This window comes from Manacus candei, unplaced genomic scaffold, assembly GCF_025592945.1.
Source record: "Manacus candei isolate 608988 ecotype Guabito, Panama unplaced genomic scaffold, ASM2559294v1 h1tg000020l, whole genome shotgun sequence".
Lineage (NCBI taxonomy): Eukaryota > Metazoa > Chordata > Aves > Passeriformes > Pipridae > Manacus > Manacus candei.
This window is the reverse complement of record NW_026138068.1, coordinates 4,566,498-4,586,964: the sequence shown is the minus strand read 5'-3', so window position 1 is coordinate 4,586,964 and position 20,467 is coordinate 4,566,498. Positions and strand designations below refer to the sequence as shown.

Below are 20,467 nucleotides of genomic sequence, written 5' to 3'. Positions count from 1 at the left end.
AATCTATTCAACTGCATTAAGGTAGTTGAGGTCCTGCTATGTTTAGCAGCACTCAGTATTTGAGGTATTATTTCACATTTGTCATAAACACTTGCCTTCAGGAAGTATTTTGGCACTGTTGCTGACATTGTCTCTCCCACCCTCTTCCTATGCTTTTTATTTTAGGAATATGAAGGACTACATGGGGTGTAGGTATGAATTAACTCTGCTTTTGACAATACAGAAAGGACAGTTATGTGCACGGGGGACTTGCAATTTCACTTGTCTGGAAAACTAAACTCAGTCTTAATTTTTTGGTTACACTGAAGATTAAAGTGTAGTAAAATCTGTGCATAGCCATAAGGACGGTAATGTTGAGATACAGAGAAGGGATTTTTATTGTCTGCTGACTTTGGTAACTTTAAAAACCGGATTCTAATCTGTTAGATGAGATTATCTTCTGTGCAGGTGTGTGAGTGCTTCCTTAGGGAGCTGTATTCTGAGCTTCCCCTTTGCTGGACCTAATCCTTATCATAAGACTGACCAAGCAGTGATGCTTCTTAGTAGCTTAACAATGAACAATGGAGTCTTGCAGCTCCTTAGCAGAGGACACGATGCACAACTATTGTGTAGCTGTTAAAAGCACATTGCTGGGTTTTTTTGCAGAGTTGTGTCACAGATTGTGCAGAGTAACTGATCATACTACCCTCTTTTCTCCTCACCCAAACCAGTTTATTTCAAGGTTTCAATCATCAGAGCTGTTTCACAAGGCCTAGTCCTGTGAACTGTAAATAAATATAAGCCAGTGATTTTTACTTACTTGCTGCATACAGTGCAATCTTGTCATTGTCCTTGTGCTTCAGGAGATTCTCTGCATAGTTCAGACGGCTGCCCTTAAACCATTCCGGGACATCTGCAATACTTTTGGATGTATCAACCACCTGGAAAGAATACATAATACATTCCTGGAAAACTCTAAGATAAGTTTCTTTTTCAGAGAAATCAGCTAATTAATTCCAAGCTCTTTTTAGACTGCATTAGGCAAGAATAATTTCTCCCAGCTTAGAGATGGCAGACAGACACTGAATCCTGGAAAGATTAATTATTTGTCAACTGTCACAAGCAAATATGTCATTACAACTAAACTTAAAGAAGTTCCTTGCTGACAGTTCTACCTTTGGACCAGCCTTTAATACACAAGCAAAGCAAACCACTGTGACAACATCCAGACCACAAGGCACAGGCAAACCACAGTGACCACTGGGGTTTACCCTCTGGGAACACCCCAAACAGGGGCTGAGCTGCAGTATATGGAAACTCTCTCACAAGACTTACTCCCCAGCCTCCCTCTTAGGAAGGTGTGAGCACCCACCCTTCCCCAGCATGAGTCACAGGGTAGAGAGACCAACACCAGGAACTCCAACAATGGTAATTCAAAATAATGAACTGTATAGTCAAATGTACCCAATTCTCCATGCTTTAGAATGAAGATGGTCCAACATAATAAACCAATATTAAGTAACTCCCCATCTAGGACTAGGACATACAAAGAACTGAAAAATGCAATGAAAAGCCATCAAAAATACATTGAGCTGAAATAACTTCCCCATCTTGAACTTATAAAGCCTCAAAGTACTAATATACCCCTTGATCAGTCACAGTTAAGACTATACTTTTAAAAACAGTGATAAGTATAAAGAGCCCCTAAGCATTAGCCCCAAAGGTCTAAACTCCTTCCAAAATGCACCACTGCTCAGCAGCACATGTATTTTGAAATCTTTAAATAGAAACTTTATTTTATAGTTGTGTTTTTGAAAGCTTCAGTTTATACCCTCAGGTTCTCTCGTGGACTGCACATACATTATAAAAACAGCATTCCTTCAAATCAATTGAAAGGCTCTTCTGAAAGCCAGGCAGAGCTCAAAATACCTCCCATTCCAGAAAACCTAATGGTTTTATGCTTTGAGATGGGCAGTGTATGTATTGCTGGAGGCAATCCTAAAATTAATTTATAAGCCAAGGTAAAGCTCATGTGCAAGTGCTCCACTGCATTACTTTATTTCAAATGTATTTTCTAAGAGTGGGAACTCATGTAGATTTCTTCGCTCCTAACAAATAAAAATTGAGTTCTAACATTTACACTTTATCAACTCAGGCTGCAGAAATATTTTTTATATACTAACATATATTACTGCATCAATTAGAAGCTGCTCTTAGATCTGACTCATTTATGACTTCCTTAGCTTGAAGAAAAGTGAGCAGAATGTTTTCAACATTTTCCAGGACGAGATCCAACATAACTACTTTTTCCTGAAGTGGAAAAAAAAAAATCCTTTAAAAAGCATCAAAGAGTTCCAAGCACAAGGTGCTGAAATCATATAATACTTGATGCTCCAGTATTTTCTCCCCAGGTAACACTTATGACTCCTAGTTAATACCCTGTCTTTGGTAGTGGTACTTTGTGATATGAACAACCTGATCTCTGGCTTAGAGGCCCCTCCACAGAACCAACAAACAGCTGTCAGGTGCTTCTCATAGCAAAAAGAAATAGACTCTACATTCCTTATTCAAAATCAGCTACTCGTAACCTGACAAGCCAATGCCAAAGCTGCCATGTCAGGGTAGCTTTGCACACTGCAAGTACCCATGTTCTTTTCACAGGTGACATGGATATCAATTGCTACAGTGCAACAACAACATGTCTACATCAAATATTTAAACTTAGTAAAGGTTTTAAGTAAAACACTGGCTGCTCACACTATATGTACACAACGTAAAATGTAAACATTTTATTGTTTTTCTTTGAATTACCTGTGCAAGTATAAACTGTTCCACTGGCTGGGAACAAAGGAGTTAGCTCTGGTTCATGAAAAATCTTATTTACCTCAAAGCATAATGCTTACTTCCAATAGACAGTCAGGATCAAGCTGTAAGGTACCTTAAATCAAGCTTCTCAGCTCTTTAGCTACCACAAACCAGCTCAATTACTGTGACCTTCCTTTCCTCCTGACACACAACAGAAATGGACCAATGGCAAGGACTAACAGCAAGTCAGCAAAGCTGGAGTCAAGCCTTGAAGCTGACACTGACGGAAAGGCAAACAGCAACATCCATAACAAGTGACTCAGTATCTTCTGCAGTCCTTGTCCATCAGCTGACCCTCCCTCTCCTCTCTCAAGACCTGACATCACAGCAAGACCACTACAACACAGGCCTGCAGCTCACAAGAAATCTAGTTAAAGCCTTTCTAAACATCCCCATCTTCTTGCTACTCATCCCCAGGAAACATCCATTTTTAGGGCACCATCTCCTGCTCCAGTTTCCCTCCAGTGCATCAGCCACTGTTGGCATCTGGAGGGACTGGCTTCCAGGAGTACCAGTCCTGTAAGGCAAGAGAGCAAGTGTTACTGTCCAGTTTGCTCTGAACTGCTTGCTCAAGACAATTTGAATTCATGTGGAAATTTAGGATAGGCTTGCTAGGAGCACAGAATATGTAGAGAAAATAGACAGTACCCAAATTCAACCTGGCAAGATTTTGAGTTACCATCTATAGAAAATGTAAAGATTAAGTGTTTACAGTCTTCAGACTACACACTTCAAAGCAGGCTAGTTCTTACATTCTTGATGAATTCACTCTTCTAAAGGATGAGTCATATTAAGACACCTGAAAAAGCAGTTTCATGGCAGGAAGAACCACTTGATCCATCACATCACTACAGAAATTCATAAAACAGAAGGAGAACTCAAAAGAAACTTACCAGTCCCTTCTGCAGGACTGCCAGTACTCTGAGGGTTCTTGGAACAGATGGCCTCCAGGGATTAAGAAACAAGTCTAGTCCTCCCCACTAAGTCTCAGGAAGGTTCCACTGCATCAATCTTTTGAAGCAATCAATCCATCATCTTCCTCAGATGGAAAACTACAGGGTGATGTTGATATCCTACACTAAGACTATAAAAGGGTTTCAGCTTTGCCCTCCATTTGCAAGAGCTTCAGAGTCACCTTTATCCCACAGCAACTCTGTGGCACACTCTAGTATTGCACCGTGACAGCGTTCAACCACTACCATTCCCTCAGAAATATTTCAAGCCTGATTGCAGAGCTTCCAAAACCAGTTCTACAAAGCCAGAGAGTAACAGGTGTGCTTATCAGGTAAGCTGACTCAGGGAAGTCAAACATGAACTTGACAGCACGCCAGCGTTTACAAAACCAAGGTGATATTCTACCAGCACGATGCTAAAGCAGAAGACAGGTATTGACAGACTCCTCACAAGAAGCCAGGAATGATAATGTGTGCAAAAGTACATGAACACAAGGACACTACAGCAGAAACGCTTAGGACAATGAAACTTGAGGATTTCACAGCAGCAGAACACCACCATCCACCACACAAGGAAGCTCAGGACTATACATCTAAGAGATTCCTCCTATCACTTGCAAGAGTTCAAAGAAGAGGTCAAAAGATGGAGTGTGAAACCACTTTATTTCCTGTTTGTTTTGCACTTACTGTAAGATAAACACAACTTACCTCATCATACAGGCGAGAGCATACGATGTTACTGTACTTCCAGAATTCTGCCCAGAAGTCTGAGTAGGATTCCACTGACCACTGGTATAAGTCATCATAGTTGGCTGGAAGTAATAGATAAGTGTCAGCACTACGCAGATAATTACAGGAATTCAGACAAACTACAATTAGGGATGTCCTGGATAAAGAAAATTTGTGGCTAAAACAAGCAGGAAGATAAATCTGACCACACAGAGTAGATGACTTCAGCTCAAGGCAAGTGACTATAGCAGAGTTTACTTGAACCTGAACACATGGCATCCCTTCACCTGACTGTTACAAGCTATCTGCCACCAGAGACAGAAACCTTTCCTAGTAACTCTGTTTCCTCCTACATCAGTGCAGCTGAAGATCAAACGGCCACAGTCCCGTCTGCTGACACTTTCATTCCCTTATCATATCAACATGATACGTTCACACAGCAAAAGATAAACAAGGCTTCCTGAGAAGGGACACTTGCTATATGGTTCTAGTCAGGGGCCAAAGACCTCTGAGAGCTCAGTGACACGGGGATTATGTGACACTCATTGTCCAACTGTGGTATCAACAGGACTGTTAGAGGAAGCATGCCTAACTTTCAGTAAATATGGGGTCTGACAGACTGCAGCTTACCTTTTCATGCTGAGAAAGCATGAATGAAGTGAAACAAGATGTTTACTACCTAGATACTAAAGCGTAACCCAGCAATAAACTCCTCATTTCCATGTTTAAAGTCTTACATGATTGTGAGACCGATGAAGTAACCTGAGGAATGCATAGGAAAACCCCACAACTCAAACTAAATACCAGAATTCAGTGTGTAAAACAGTTCTAAGTATGAATAACTGAAGCTGATGTCACACCACCAGCCTGAAAGTGACATTCCCTCATCATGTCCATGCTGTCTGAAGCTGTGCCAACAACCAATTAAATATGAATATCTGCCATCAGTGAGAATAAGTTCCTGCTCTGCCAACTGTGTGCCCTATTTGATGCTTTCAGCTAAACCACTCAGAAGCATTTTCACCAATTAGCTTTGCTTTGTCATCCTGTTATCCAGCCAATTGCTTCAGAAGCCAGCTTGCATCCTCCTCCTACAAAGAGGACACCTTCCAGCTTTGTAAGAGAAAAACATTGAGAACTACCTCTGCACTGTTACACATGGCCACTACAGCACTTTCCTCACCCAGTCTGTCCCTTGAACATTTTATTCCACCTCAACCCTTTCCATCAGTGTGAGATTATTCCATAGGTGTTACTGACAGAGATAAAGGCAAAGACTTCTCCATAAATCATGTTTTGCCTACATATTGCCTCAACCCCAGACTCCTACATACCCTTTTTACACTCCACCCAAGTTACTAATCTGCACATCACACATCAGCTATGTGGAGATAAAACTTCACCCAAGAAGAGCTTAAGTTGCCATCTCCCCCTTCAAAACCCAACTGCACCACATGCTCCAAATACTTTGATAAATGCAAAAAGGTTCAAGTCACTACTAATTTGGTTTCTCACAGTATGAACAGTTTGTTCTGTTTTGTCTATACAGTTTGTTCCAAATAAGCATCAGCACACAAGTCCTTCAGGGCACAGGCCTGTTACTCAGCAGTTAAACATTGCATCTTATTACTACACTTTCAGGGCCAGGCAGAGCCATGCTGCTTAAAGGGCTATACTGCCCTTAGCTCTCCTCAGAGAGTCCACATCTTAAGGTTATATAAAGCATCCATTCTTCACCGTTGAATAGCACTCAGGCCAGTGAACACCAATGCAAACCTAATGGAGGCTAACAAAGGTTTCTACATATGCAGAGCAATCCACTTTCCAATGGGGAAAGCCACTTCAAAGTGGGATGAAAAGAGTTCTAGTTGTTTCAGCCATAAACACAGGCAGCCCATCTGAAACTGCATTCACTCTTGATCATATGAGTACCAGTTACATCACATTTCACTCAGGAGTTGGCTGAAACCCTGTAGTAACTTGCTTCCTATCCAGCAGGAGAGTTAGACACTATACATTTGCCTTCCCAGGGGAAATCACCAGCAGTCAAAATAATGACCTGGCTTACCTTCATAGCAATCAATCAAGGTGAGGAATTGTTTTCTGGACATGAACTGCAGGAATCACTGCTACCACTCCAGAATGTCTCTGCTCATACCACTGACATCTACACTGGACTGAAACTTTCAGGTCACTTACCAAAACTATTCCCTTCATCCCCCATCAGACAAGTGATCACAGGAAAGCTACACAAGCAACCTGGCCCTCAAACACTTAGGAAGAGCAGACACCATAAAACAAGCTAGTCAGAACTGGAGGGTTTGACCCACACATGCACTGAAGTTCACTTCATCCATGATGTGGCTGAGCTCACACAGCCAGAACCACTGATACCCTGGAGACATGACCTACAGTCAGCAAGCATTGAAAAACTAATGTTCTGGGTTGAAAACATCCCTGGAAGTCCAACCCCTGCTCAAAGCACAGCTCATCCCAAAGACAACACGTTGTTTCCAAGTCAAAGAACCACACACTCCTATTTACAGCCATACAGGTATTCCTGAACAAGCACAAAGCAGAGCTCACAGTTCACAAACTCTGGCAGATACATAGCAAAAAACCCTTATCTTCCACCACTGAACAAGCTTAGGCATCAGCTTTCACCTCCCAGCATACCTGAATAGTACAAAAACATACTCTCCCTAATCAAAGATGCACATGGCCTTAATTTAAATCTCACACACTTATGTCGTTAAAGCATCATACCAAGGCTTACACTAACCTCCCAGCCATGGTGGCAGTGATTCCGCCTTCCCACATCCCTTTAAAACACCAAGTCACCCCAGTGCTGCTCCTGGCCCCAGCAGCTCCCTGCACACCGGGAGCCGCCGCAGGTAGCGATGCCGGCGCTGCCTGGGCTGACATCCAGGCGCAGCCCCAGGCGCAGATAAGGCTGTTTGCCTTTCCCACCAGCACGTACCTTCTCACTCAGCGGATGCTGCCCCGGAGGCCTCCGGCTGAGGCTCCAGCAGAGCATCCCGCCTGGACCACTGTGACCCTCCTGCGCCGGGGGGTGCCCGCGCACCCAAGGGATGCGAGACCTAAGGGGCAGGAGGATGGCCCCCAGCCCCACAGTGAGGCCAGCCCGGAGAAGGCAGAGCAGCGCCCGCCCGCCCCCGCCCTGCGCTCACCCAGGCGGATCCCGTAGCTGCTGGCCACGGCGGCGCGGAACCGGTCCATGTGGGTGTTGCGCTTGGTGTCCGGCTCCCACATCACCTGCGACTCCATGATCTCGGGCTCACGCGACATGGTGGCGGCAGAGGAGCGAGACAAGCACCGTCCGTCCCACGGGGCTCCGGTAACGGCGGTACCGCCCGAGAGACCCGCACACCCGCCTCGCCTCGGCGCTGACTGCGGCCCCTCCTCCGCGCGCACCCTTTAAGGCGCCGCCGATCGCATCACTCCGTAACCTTCCGCCGCGGGGAAAAAAGTGCGGGGCGTCGCGCCCCGCCCCGCCCGCCCAGGGGCGGCGGGGACGGGAGGGAGCGGGGGCAGCTGGGGCCGGGAGGGGCGGCGGGGCCGGGCCGGTGCCCGCCCGGGCAGTGCGAGGTCACCCGCTCCACCGGCCCCGGGAGCGCGGGCACGGAATGAATGGGGGAGCGGCCGCGCCGGACACTCGGGAGCCGGCGCTCGGTCCCTGTCACCTCTAAAGGTCACCAGACGCCGTGAGGGCCCCGGGAGGAACCATCGCTTCGCGCTTCTCACCGGCTCTCTGAGAAATCACCGCCGCTCTATTAATTTTCTTTTTTTCCCCCAGGGACGCCTGAAGAAGTCGCAACAAGTGTCTTTGACCTAAAAATGAGGCAAGAAACGCGTCTCTCCATGGCCTCACCATCCCAGCCGTGCTTGTGTAATGCTCCCTGCCTACACAGCTTGCACCTTGGATTAAAAGCTACTATTGCTACTCTGCTTTCTGAGTGTGAGCTCTGCTAGTGGCTGTCACGGTGATTTCAGCCAGGAATTGGCATTAATGAAGCACTTAACTATGTGAAATACACTACTGGATTCAGTGATCTTGAAGATCTTTTCCAATCTAAACGATTCCACGGGGTATCCGTGCTGCTTATGTAATTTATTTTCAAGGTTATGATTTCGCTTCTAATGCATAGAAGACTCAAAAGATGGGAGTTTGATGGTAAATTATATACAGGCATATTGTATATGAAAGTAAAATACATGTAGTAGATCGTATACTTGCTCTAAATGTCATTTAGATTTTTGTGCTACCAGAATGCAAGTACTTTATTAAATGTGGAGACCATGAAAACGTGATTTAAACAATCCACAGTTTATTTGCCTAGAGACAGATGTTACATATGGCATATTTTTAAATAACTCTCCCCAGAGCTATAGGCCTTGAGAAGGCTGGGTTGGAATGGGGACACGTTATCTGCCTGTTGTGCCTCCCTTGCCTTGGCAGCACTCAGAGGTCAATGGAAGTGTGAAATCCACAGCCAGACACCTGCCAAGAGATAAGGGAAAAGGCAGGACAGGAGCGGGCTTGGGATCCACAGCCTGTGGTGGGAAAACTGGCTGGAGAACCCATCTCTCTGTGACTTTTATTTTTAACCCTTTGTGTTTGTGAAGGTGTATATGACACTGACAGAGTGTTAACCTGTGTGGGTACAACACTGGTGCAGGACATGCAGGGCAGCAGCCAGGAGGGTTTTGCCTCCTGCCCCACCACAAACGTCAGACCTCATGCAGCCCCTCCACACCATTTACCCCCAGCTGACAAACAGCCTGCCCTGCTCTGGGGGTGGAGGTGAGCTTTGGGACAGGTTTTGGACAGGACTGGAAGCAAAAGCTGTGATTCCTCATTTTTACCAAGGCACCCCCACCACTCTTTCCCCAAGGGGGTCACAGCCCAGGAGGGTGGACATGAGGCCACCCACTGACCCCTGTGCTTGGCACTGGTGAGGCCACACCTCAAATGCTGTGTCCAGTTCTGGGCCCCTCAGTTCAGGAAGGACATTGAGGTGCTGGAGCAGGTCCAGAGAAGGGAACAGAGCTGGTGAAAGGTCTGGAGCACAAGTCCTATGACGAGCAGCTGGGGGGGCTCAGCCTGGAGAAGGAGGCTCAGGGGGGACCTTCTCACTCTCTACAACTCCCCGAAAAGAGGTTGTAACCAGGTCAGGGTTGGTCTCTTCTCCCAGGCAATAAGTGACAGAATGAGAGGACATAGTCTCAAGCTGCACCAGGGGAGGTTTAGCTTGGACATTAGGAATAATTGCCTCACAGAATGAGTGATTAGACATTGGAACCACCAAGGAGGTCGTGGAGTCACCATCCCTGGAGATGTTAAAGGAAATACTAGATATGGCACTCAGTGCCGCGGTCTGGTTGAAATGGTCGTGTTGAGTAACAGATTGGACTTGATGTTCTCAGGGGTCTTTTCCGACCTAATCGATGCACTGACTCCGTGATCCGCCGCCGCCCCTCAGGGCCGGGCAGCCCCTCCCCGCGGACGGATCCCGCACGGCGCACGGCGGACGTGACGTCGGCGCGTCTGATTGGCTGCGGCGTGCCTGGCCCCACATCAGCCCAGAGCGCGCTCTCCTCGCGGGGGAAGAGCCGACGCCACGGAGAACCAATCGGAGCACAGCTTTCTCAAACCCCTCTCTCTGGTGGCCAATGAGCGGCCGGATCGGGGGAGGTGTGCCCAATGGGAGCAGGGCTCTCATGCCGCACGGAGGGAGGGGTGGGGGTCCCGCCGTGGGTCCCCTCAGCGCCGAGGCGATGCCGAAATTGCCCGTTTTAAGATAAAATGCACAGAATCGCAGAACCAGTTAGGTTAGGAAAGGCCTCTGAAATCATCGATTCCAACCCGACACCACTCTGTCAACCAGACCACGGCACTAAGTGCCACATCCAGGCTTTCCTAGAAAACCTCCAGGGTCGGTGACTCCACCACCTCCCTGGGCAGCCCGTTCCAAAGGCACCCTTTTTGTAATAATACCTCGTCCATGATCTCTGCAACCTCTATGTGGTATCAGATACAAGTAACTAGAATCAAAATCTAAGGCATTTTCAGAAAAAGAAAAAGAAATAAAAAAGAAAGGAAAGGGAAAATAAAAAGGAAAAGAAAAAAAGGAAAAGAAAAGGGAAACGGGAAAATAAAAGGAAAAAGGAAAGGAAAAAAATAAGAAAAGAAACAGTGACACATTGCAAGAAAAGCCTCACAGGGAGGACATGAAAAGGCTTAAAATGACAAGAGGTCATAAAGCAATCAGCTATGGCAGGTTGAGACTGTGAGTAGTAAAGACAGGGAAAAAAAGAGATTAAGAACTGATCCACAGTAACACCAGTTGGCTTTCTTTAAGGCTATGCCATTTTTTCAGCATTACAATGATTTAAAAAGAGAGAGCCCTATGATCTGCTAAAACTTAGACATCTAGGAAACAGACCCCCGTTTCTTCTAAATACAGTTCAAATTGTTGTTAAATCCCTCTATTTGAGTAGGACATCTTACACAGTTTCTAGTGCAGATGAGGAAACAGAGAAGCACACTCATTCTTCTTCTGTGCAGTGAAGCCCTCATCAGAGGATCTTTCTGGAAACCTCACAGTTGTCCTCACTAAGAGGTTCAGTGTGGCTGAGATCAATATTTCATACCATGACGCAATGTATTCTTTGAGCAGACGCTATTTCATTTATTTAAACAAGAAGGGTGAAATACCACATAATTTCATAAGAGCTGTGGATTTGGGGAGTTGAACGTACCTGAAATAGGCTCACTGAGACAGATCAGGAAATCAATTAAACACCAGGAAGACTCCCAAAATATCCTGATGTCGTGTGAAGGACAGCCTTGAGTGCAGGCTTCCAAAGGCAACCAACCCTACCACAGGCCTCAGAAACTCTGTAAAGAGCAGATGGAAAGAAACAACAGGCACTTGCAGAAGCGATTTTGAAGGGATCTCACGATGGAAACTCAGGTAGAGAAACATTCCCAAATTCTCCCATATAAGACCCAATGGACCAGAAACAGCACAAAGGGACTCAGAGAAGGCCATGCCAGTTGGAAGCAAATTGAAGAATTATAACTGGCACAGAAAACAACACTCATGACAGTTAATTACCTCTGGTTTTTTGTACTGTGGGGCTCTTTAGATGCAAGAAATGCCCCAGAGGCTGACATTTACTGTGTGTTCAGAGTATAAGCATGACACTGAGGGCAGATAACCAGAAACCTCATAAGAACCTCAGAAATGCCTGTCATCAGTTGCCAACCCATTTTGGGAGAGCATGAGATAGACTTCCGAATATACACAGGGATTAACAAATCAGCAAATTCAGGGTCATCTTAAAAAAGAATGAAAGCACCATTTATAAATCTAAAAATCTATACCCTACTGAAATCAAGTAAGATCCTAAGTACCTTCCTGGATCTGGGCCCAACCCTTCCAGGGCCAAATAGAAATAAATGCTGAAACGTCTAGGCCATTCTGCTAAATGTGAGAATAAGTGTTTTGGCCAGACTAAAACTGGGAAAAAGGCCATAGCAGAGATGTCTCTATTCTAGATGTCTACTCAACTACTCGGCTACCAGGCTTGGGCCAAGCCATGAGCTTTAAACATTGAGAACATGGGGTATAAATTTGGAAAGAGATACTTCAAATTATTCCAGAGACTGGAAGAGCTACAAGCTGCATCCCTGACTCTGCGAGAACTCCCCAGGAAGGGGCCAGTAAAAGCAGAGATCTGCCCTGTAATTTTCAGAGCAGACACCCTGAGTGGTGCACAGGCATGAGCATGGGCCGCCTACACCTTCCCAAGCTCACCGAGAAGCTCTGGGGAGGACATCAGGATCCCTCATGCCTCGAAGTCACTGTTGGGCAATTTAGCAAATATTTGCTGCCCCAGTTCACGTCACCAGTCGGTGCAGAATCTACGCTACAGACCTGCGGATCTATTTTTATATCGCAATCATTGTGTTCCTGTCAATCAGTGATGAATCAGAATGTGCTCTGAAGGCAATGAAGTGCTCTTTTATCTCCTGGGGATTCTTACTTCACTCTGCCAACATCCTGCTTAGGCTTCACTACACAGAAGGACCTGATAACATTGTCTAATTTACACTTCCCAGCTGTTTCTTTATTGGCCTGGTTAGTAAGGAAAAATCAACACAAAACCTGTCAGAAGGGGGAGTCACACCATGAAACGTGCTGAATTTTGGTGTTTCATCTGAGTTTCTCGAGGGTGAAGGGCATGAGCATCCTTCAGAATCCCTCAAAGTGAAGTTGATAGAGTACCGGAAAGAGAGATGTCATTTTTTTAGACATGAGAGTTCTGTATTCCCCTTCTCATTTGGGGATTGCGTTTCAGAATCGCCTCAGAGGAGATTTCATACCCATGCAGGAAAGGCATCTCTCTGTATTCTGTAAAGACTGTGACAAGTCTCCAGAGCCCCAACAGCTGAGTAATTTAAAAGCTCCATGGGAGAGGATCGAGGAGCCAAGAAAGTTGATCACAAGACAGCAATGGGCCCTGTGGCAAAGAAGCCTGACAGCATCCAGGGCTCTGTCAGTAAGAGCAATGACCCTAAATTGAGACACTGTAAGCCTTGATTTACAGTAGGGAAAAAAAATTGCCATGTGGATTATTACATGTGAAATTTCACCTGGAACTGGATAAATACTGTGACAGATGGGATGGTGGAAGAGGTTAAATCTGGGAACTGGTAATGGGCCGGGAGAAGTTAAATCCCAGGGCAGGCTGGACAAGCAAGAGACTTGAATAGACCTTTTGGGGTGGGGGGGCTGCACAGGGAGATTTCAACCTGAATTATTATAAGTGAAAAATAGTGTTATTCCTGATTTTGAGATAAAATACAATGGGCCCCTCAGCTCAGGAAGGACATTGAGGTCCTGGAGCAGGTCCAGAGGAGAGCAACAAGGCTGGTGAAGGGACTCAAGCACAAATCCTGTGAGGAGAGGCTGAGGGAGCTGGGGCTGTTCAGCCTGGAGAAGAGGAGGCTCAGGGGAGACCTCCTCACTCTCTACAACTCCCTGAAAGGAGGTTGCAGCCAGGTGGGGTTTGGTCTCTTTTCCCAGGCAACCATCAGCAAGACAAGAGGGCATGGTCTTAAGCTGTTCCAGGGGAGGTTTAGGTTAGATATTAGAAAGAATTTCTTAACAGAGAGGGTAATCAGACATTGGAATGGGCTACCCAGGGAAGTAGTGGATTCTCTGTCCCTGGAGGTTTTTAAGATGAGGCTGGATGTGGCACTTAGTGCCATGGTCTGGGAACCACAGTGGGGTTGGATCAAGGGTTGGACTTGATGATGTCGGAGGTCCCTTCCAACCCAGCTGATTCTATGATTCTATGATTCTGTGATTCTATGATTCTATGATTCTCTGCAGCAGCTCATTATCTTCCTCGTACAGAGGAGCCCAAGCGCTGGGCACAGCCCTCCAGACGTGCCTCAGCAGGGCCGAGCAGAGGGGTAGGATCACCTCCACGCGCTGGCCACGCTCCCCCCGGTTCCCTCAGCGATCCTTCCCACCCCGAGCGATCCTTTCGCGATTTCCATCAGTCCCCGCGCGGGCGGCCCCGCCCGCCTCACCCGCCGTCCCTCACCCGCCGTCCCTCACCCGCCGTCCCTCTCGCTGCCGTTGCTCCGCGGGTCCGGCGGGCGGCGCTGCGGCGGCGGCGGCGCAGCGGGGCGGCCATGGCGGCGGCGCGGCGGGCGCTGCTCTCGCTGCTGCTGCTGCTGCTGCTGCTCTGGGGCTCGGCGGGACCCGGCGCCGAGGCCGCTCGGGGCCGCGGCGGCGACCGCCAGAACAGCCTCCGCCGCGCCGCCAGCGGCCTCTACCAGGGCGTCAGCGGCCTCTTCGGCGAGGACAACGTGCGGGCCCTGCAGAAGGTGAGGCGCCGGGCGCTGCGCTTTCCCCCCCCGCCCCGCACACCTCCCGCGCTTCCTTCGCTTCCTCGCTGCGCTCCCCGGGGTGACCCGGCGGCTCTCGGGGCACAGCCGCGCTCCCGCATCGCCCCTCGGCGCGGTGGGACCCGCCGCGGCCTCGTCGTTGTGCGGGTGAGGCGGCGGAACGGCTGGAACGGCGCTTCGCCGAGGGAAACGGCAGCCGAGGCTTGCGGCAGCCTGGGAAAAATTGTCAGGGAAATCTCTAAATCAAGGTTGTTTTAGGTGGGGGAGACGGCCAGGGCAGCCCGCTGTCGGTGGGGAGCCCTTCAGCTGAAATCCGGTCTCTCTGCATCAGCAGAGCATCCTGCGCTTGTAGGGCCGTAGGAACTTGCAGGAAATCAGGCGTGCAGGACCTGATTCTCTGTTCCTCCTTCCCTCAGGCAGTAGGAAGAAGTAATAAATACTGTTAAATTGACCTACGAGTACACTTGAGACGTTTGTGCGTGGTGCTGGGGACATCTCGCAGTTCCTCGATAAAACTAATTCCCTGGTTTGATTTACCAATTGCTAGTGATTGTGTTATCTCTAAACTTCAGAACAATAGTAAAGCCCATAAAGTGCAGTTTTAAGTGCTGCCAACATATACATTTACATGCCCAAATACCTACACTAAGGATAATTGTAATATGCAAATTTAAGATTCACAGAGTTAAAAAAAACTACAAAATTACTTTTTTTCCCTTGGGGACTACAAAATAACCTGCAATTCTTGCTTAATGGATTATAATTCTACTTGTGACTAGTAAGTCTCAAAGTATGTTTCTAGGAATTGAGTATTTTTTTAATTTTCAATTTTATTTCTCAGTTTTTCTCAAGGTTGACAGAGAGGTTTGTGAATGGGGTGGATGTATTAATGGACACATTCTGGAGAATATGGACTGATTTGTTAGATGTTCTTGGAATTGATGGTAAGTGTGATGCCTGTTTACCCTTGAACTGTCTCAGCTTGTGTCAGTGTTTACAAGCAAATGGGAAAATCATTTTATCATGCTGCATTAAACATCCATCAGCAGTGTCTCTATCTGCTTATGTGGCTTTGATTTTGCTATGAGTACCTTTGAACAAGAAGACTGAACTCAACCATTCCATTCCTCTATATGTATCTGTAGGATGTCTGTAAAATGACTTACAAGTCACGGTTGATTTCTTGGTATCATCATTAGATGGATTCATGCAGCCAGGAATGGTGCAGGGAAATCAAGGAGGACTAGAGGAAGGAAAGACACAGTTGAGAGCCATTAGAATATAACTTTTACAAAGCAGGATCTGTAGCCCCAGTATGAACTTGTCAGCCAGTAATTTGAAGAAGGTCCATCCAGAAACGGATAAACCAGTTTTACTCCTCACTTTAGAAAACACAGCCATGACCCCGCTGCTGTGGGGGACTGACCTTTTGGAGCTGTGCTCGTGTTTCTCCCTGTACCACTGCAGCCTGCCCTCATTAACATTCTGTACATTTTCCTTTGTTTTTCAGCCTCCAACCTGACTCATTATTTCAGCCCAGCAGCAATTGCCAACAACCCGACCCGTGCCCTCCTGCTGATCGGTGCCATTTTACTTGCCTATTGGTTTCTATCTCTCTTCCTTGGATTCTTCTTCTATCTCCTGCACATGCTGTTTGGTCGGTTTTTCTGGATTGCGAGGGTTGCCCTGTTCACCCTGTCGTGCGTGTACATCCTCCAGAAGTACGAGGGCGACCCGGAACACGCCGTCCTGCCGCTCTGCTTCGTCGTCGCCGTTTACTTCATGACGGGGCCGGTTGGATTTTACTGGAGAAGAAACAACAACAGCAGCCTGGAGGAGAAGATGGACCACCTGGAGAGTCAGATCAGACTGCTGAGCATCCGCCTTTCCAGGGTGATTGAGAACCTGGACAGGGGCAGCGAGCAATGAACCAGCCCCTGCAGACCACTGTACACCAGCTCCAGAAAATTCCTAAGCACTGTCTCATTCAAAGTTACAAAGCAACAAAAACGTCACATGGTAAAAAGTGTGCAAAGTTATAACTTTTCATCATGTGTGAGACTAATTTATCTAGATTATACACTCAGCCATTAAACTTGTAGGAGAAAGAAAAACATTTACAAAATTCAGCTGTATATTCAGAGTTTTATCCAGTACTAGAATTTTCTCAGTAGATAAACGCTTACTTTTACAAGCACTTAAAAACATCTTTTGTAAAGTTTTTATAAAAGCAAATTGAGTAGTCTTTCAAATATTGAAATTGAGCTAAACATATGCAAATTTGACACTTTAAAAGTTAAAAAAAAAAAAAACCAACAAAAAACTCGAGCTACCAAGCACTTCCATTGAGAAGTATCTGCTGTGGGTCCACATTTTTATTTTTTTCAAAGTTGTGAATGTTTTTGTGTTTTTGTTGGCTTATTTCATTGCCTTGAAGTTGCCTTTCATAGAGTATCAGATGAGGAATTTTCTGGTATCCAGGCCAAAAAATTCACACCATAGCTTTTAATAGGAGGTGGGGAATGAGGGAGAAGGAAGATTTGAAGTCCTTAAATGCCAGTCCAATGGGAGGAATTGAGAAACACACGTGGCATTTTTTCATTGCATTTCATCTCAAGACCTTTAATTTGCTGTCTGAAAGGAAATCTGGTTTAATGAATTGGCACAGAGGGAAAAGACGTAGCGTGACAAATTGTAATTCATATTTGATCTGCACAGTGAAGCATTTTCCAAGCATAAATGCATAGACTAAAACATGATTTTTAATCTCAGGACCCACGTACTTTCTCAGAAAAGGCAGCAGTTAAAACACGTGCAAATGTATTGTTGCTTAAAGCTTTCTCAGGACCAATAAGCGGCAATAAATTATCTTCAGGAAGATCTGGATTTTTTTCTAAAATTGTAATAGTTTTATAGGAGCTTTTTGCTTGAAGTCTGTGTCCTCATTAGGTTTTGGGGAAAGTGAGTCACCTTATGAGGAGGGTGTAGGAAACGGTTCTGTTTCAAAGCGGTGGAGCTTTGAAGCAATTTTATTTTGCAGGATTTCTATATTTGTAACTTAGAACTGACTGACTTGGTAGAGTATCACTGGCTTTGTGAACGGTTTGCTGAAATGCAGTGAAACAAAGGTAACCTCAGGGAAGGAAGTCAGGAACGTGGTTTGACCTGGGAACAACAGCATTCAGTGATAGAGATGTGGGGAGGGAGGGGAAGCACTGACCCGTAGTGATGAGCACTGATACCATGAGAGGTGGAAGGGACCACAGCTGAAGCACTGTGTTCCATAGGGTCTAAACATAAAATTACATTAAAAAAACGCAACAAAAAATTGGTCTGTGATAGGGCCTGGCTACAAAGCAAGGGAACAAGTATGAGGAGGTTCTCCTCTCCATGCCTGTGAGTGCCAGTAGGACAGGCCAGGGCAGCTGAGCACGGCTTGGCCTTTGTCCTCTTGTTCCGTTGGGCAGAACTTTTGCTGGATGTGATGCTTAACTGAATGTAACTGTTGGGCAAATTTATTTTTCTCTTTATGCTGAAGTTTAATGTTCTTCTTAGAATGTGTGTTACTTGCCTAACCTCTTTGGGTCTGTATGTGACATTTACATGAGGGGTTATTTTTAAAATCCATGTTAATGGCCTTTACTCCGAACGGTGATCACTTGAGTTCAACACAGTTGAAGTTCATATGCACTTGGCACGGTTGGAATCCATTTTAGTTTTTTATGTCACCTGTAAATCCCCCTGCACACCATTTATTGAGAAATACAACATTTAGAGTTGTAAAATAACTGGTTTTCGCAACTTAAGATAAGGACTATGGCAACAAGTAAAGCTGAAAATATAAAATACAATGTATTCCTTTTTCCAGCTCATTTTCCATAGTATTACAAGAGTCTTCCCTGTAAACTCAGTTTTGCCTACTGTTGTGCACAGAAGACTAGGCTAAAACACCAACCTGGAAATTAGGAATTGACTAGCACAGCTTGTCAGGTCTTGATGTGTTTTGTTAAATTTAAGGCCTGAGGACCAAAGTCTGCAAACCTCGCTCGTGTCAGCGGCTCCATCGCCTTCTTAGGACTATGTGCATGAGTCAGTTTGCATAGATTGTATTTTATGTAATCCATATTTAACGTTGAAGTTAAAAATACTGAATCATTTATATATTAAGAGTTGTCTATTATAAAGATTTCTTTAAAAATACTATATAAAAGTTAATTTGGATTATAGTTTCTCCCTGTCTTGCTCTAATCATTTATCTTAGTTTTGTAAAATCAGCCCTCCTATATTAATATTCTTGATTTTGATCACCCTGCTGCTTGAAAAAAAGTATTTTTATATTTACTTGCATCCCATGTATAGCAAAATGTTATGTCAAAAGTGGTATATATAAAATTGGGTATTTTTAATCAGTATTTTTCCCAGCACTCAGTTTTCACATTAGTCAAATTCAGAAGTAATGATTTTTTAAAGCACAATCTAATCTTCAATATATATATATATATATATACTTTAAAAATGCTCTGTATTTTTAAACATGCACTGTAGTGAAAGCGCTTTTGGGACATGAATGTGGTATTGTATTTAATCTCTTTCAACTTTTGTAAATAACCTTTTACAAGTATTTTCCATACCGGGCCATCTAGTTTATCCATGGAGGTTTTTGCTGTTTTTTAGAACCCGTGCCAGTGGTTGCACTGCTTTTGTATTGCCATTGGTAGGAGCGTCCCAGAGACAGGCAGGTCTTGCCTTGTCACCCACGGACAAACCAAGACTGGGAGTTGATGGATTCGCTTGGGCTGGGGGCAGAGATGGGACTGGAACAAACCTCGCAGCTCCCTCCTTTCACTGGGATCCAGCAAAACAGAGAGAGGGGAGCGATGTCTGTGCACTCCTGCCACAGCCATGGCCCTCCTGACCTGCTGCTGAGGGGGCACAGGTGACCTGGGACCAGCTGGGTGTGGGGATATCCCATCTGGCTGCTCCTCCGGAATGGATCCTGCTCACGGACCTTCCCCTGCAGAGAACATCACCCCGTGTAACCGGCTGAGGAGGGGCTCCAGGCTGTCCAGGATGGGAGATCCCGTTGGGTCTGGAGTGTTTAAACCTGCGTGCTTTAGGACCTAATATTTGAAACTCCTGTAGTGTTTTTCCACGCGCTCCCATCTTTGCAGAGCTGACGTCTGCAGCAGCACCTCCGGCTGTAGATAACCGATGTGTTGTATGGAATGTGGCGCTTTCACAGTGGTTTTGGGTGTCAGAGTGCTGTGTACAAACCTGGTGTAGTTCAGTGCTGTATTTATAGCCCGTCCTTCACATTGTGATTTGCTTTTCCAAGACTCGTTGCATCGTCAGTGTGGAAAATAGACCAGTATCAACCTTAGCTTCGGTGGTGTAGAGGTGTTTTAAGTGTGATTTGCCTCATGTACTGATTCGTATTTGGCAGCTAATGGCATAAGTGACCATGAGTTCTCTTTGTCTGGGTTGGAAAATAAAAGGTTTTATTGTATCCGCATGTATTTTAAACTTTTTGGATAATTCCATCGACCTGTGATGACAGCACATGTAAAAACCGACCTTTTCCTTTTGATGAGAAGTTATATTTGCTGTGGTAGCACTCATTGTTAGCACTGATGGTAGTGATTTCACACCGTTTTGTACATCAGCTTTCACAGTGTTTAAGTTTGTACAACTGTTCATGTGAAAACGATTTGGTCTGAAGAGATGCTCTGTGTTCACTTCTGACATACAATCCTAGAGATATACGAGATTCTGCTGATAATACTGTTAAGTAGCTACAAATGTACCAGACTCATTTTTTACCGAGCTTTAACATGCCTTTATTTATTTATTATCGGACCAGCCAAACCCGTGTACTCCGTAGTTCAGTATTTGTTAGAACAAAAATCTCACAAATCAACTTAATGGTATTGTGTGGCAAAGCTTCGAATAAATGTTTACTGAGACTTTCCACTGAGCAGCGAGTCCCTGGTGA

General features: G+C 45.6%; 3 protein-coding genes and 1 long non-coding RNA gene across 4 annotated transcripts in view; 2 read left to right on the top strand and 2 right to left on the bottom strand.

The window, feature by feature from the left end:
* Window positions 1-7,960, bottom strand: part of AACS (acetoacetyl-CoA synthetase) — a 40,080-nt gene extending 32,120 nt beyond the window's left edge. The window contains exons 1-3 of the mRNA XM_051785684.1: window positions 7,718-7,960; window positions 4,506-4,609; window positions 800-920 (exon numbers count right to left, since the gene is read on the bottom strand). Coding sequence (XP_051641644.1) covers window positions 800-920; window positions 4,506-4,609; window positions 7,718-7,835 — 343 coding nt within the window. The 5' untranslated portion in view covers window positions 7,836-7,960. The remainder of the gene's footprint in view (window positions 1-799; window positions 921-4,505; window positions 4,610-7,717) is intronic.
* The window catches only part of TMEM132B (transmembrane protein 132B), a 323,947-nt gene that overhangs the window by 277,714 nt on the left and 25,766 nt on the right, over window positions 1-20,467 (bottom strand). The gene's annotated exons all lie outside the window — the stretch shown is intronic.
* Window positions 8,028-8,858, top strand: LOC127470315 (uncharacterized). Its single transcript, XR_007904262.1, has 2 exons — window positions 8,028-8,238; window positions 8,344-8,858. It is a non-coding gene; the product is annotated as an uncharacterized LOC127470315 (long non-coding RNA).
* On the top strand, window positions 14,245-20,443 carry BRI3BP (BRI3 binding protein). Its single transcript, XM_051785692.1, has 3 exons — window positions 14,245-14,454; window positions 15,317-15,419; window positions 15,986-20,443. The coding sequence occupies exons 1-3, from the start codon at window positions 14,260-14,262 to the stop codon at window positions 16,402-16,404; spliced, it is 717 nt and encodes a 238-aa protein (XP_051641652.1). The 5' UTR covers window positions 14,245-14,259; the 3' UTR covers window positions 16,405-20,443.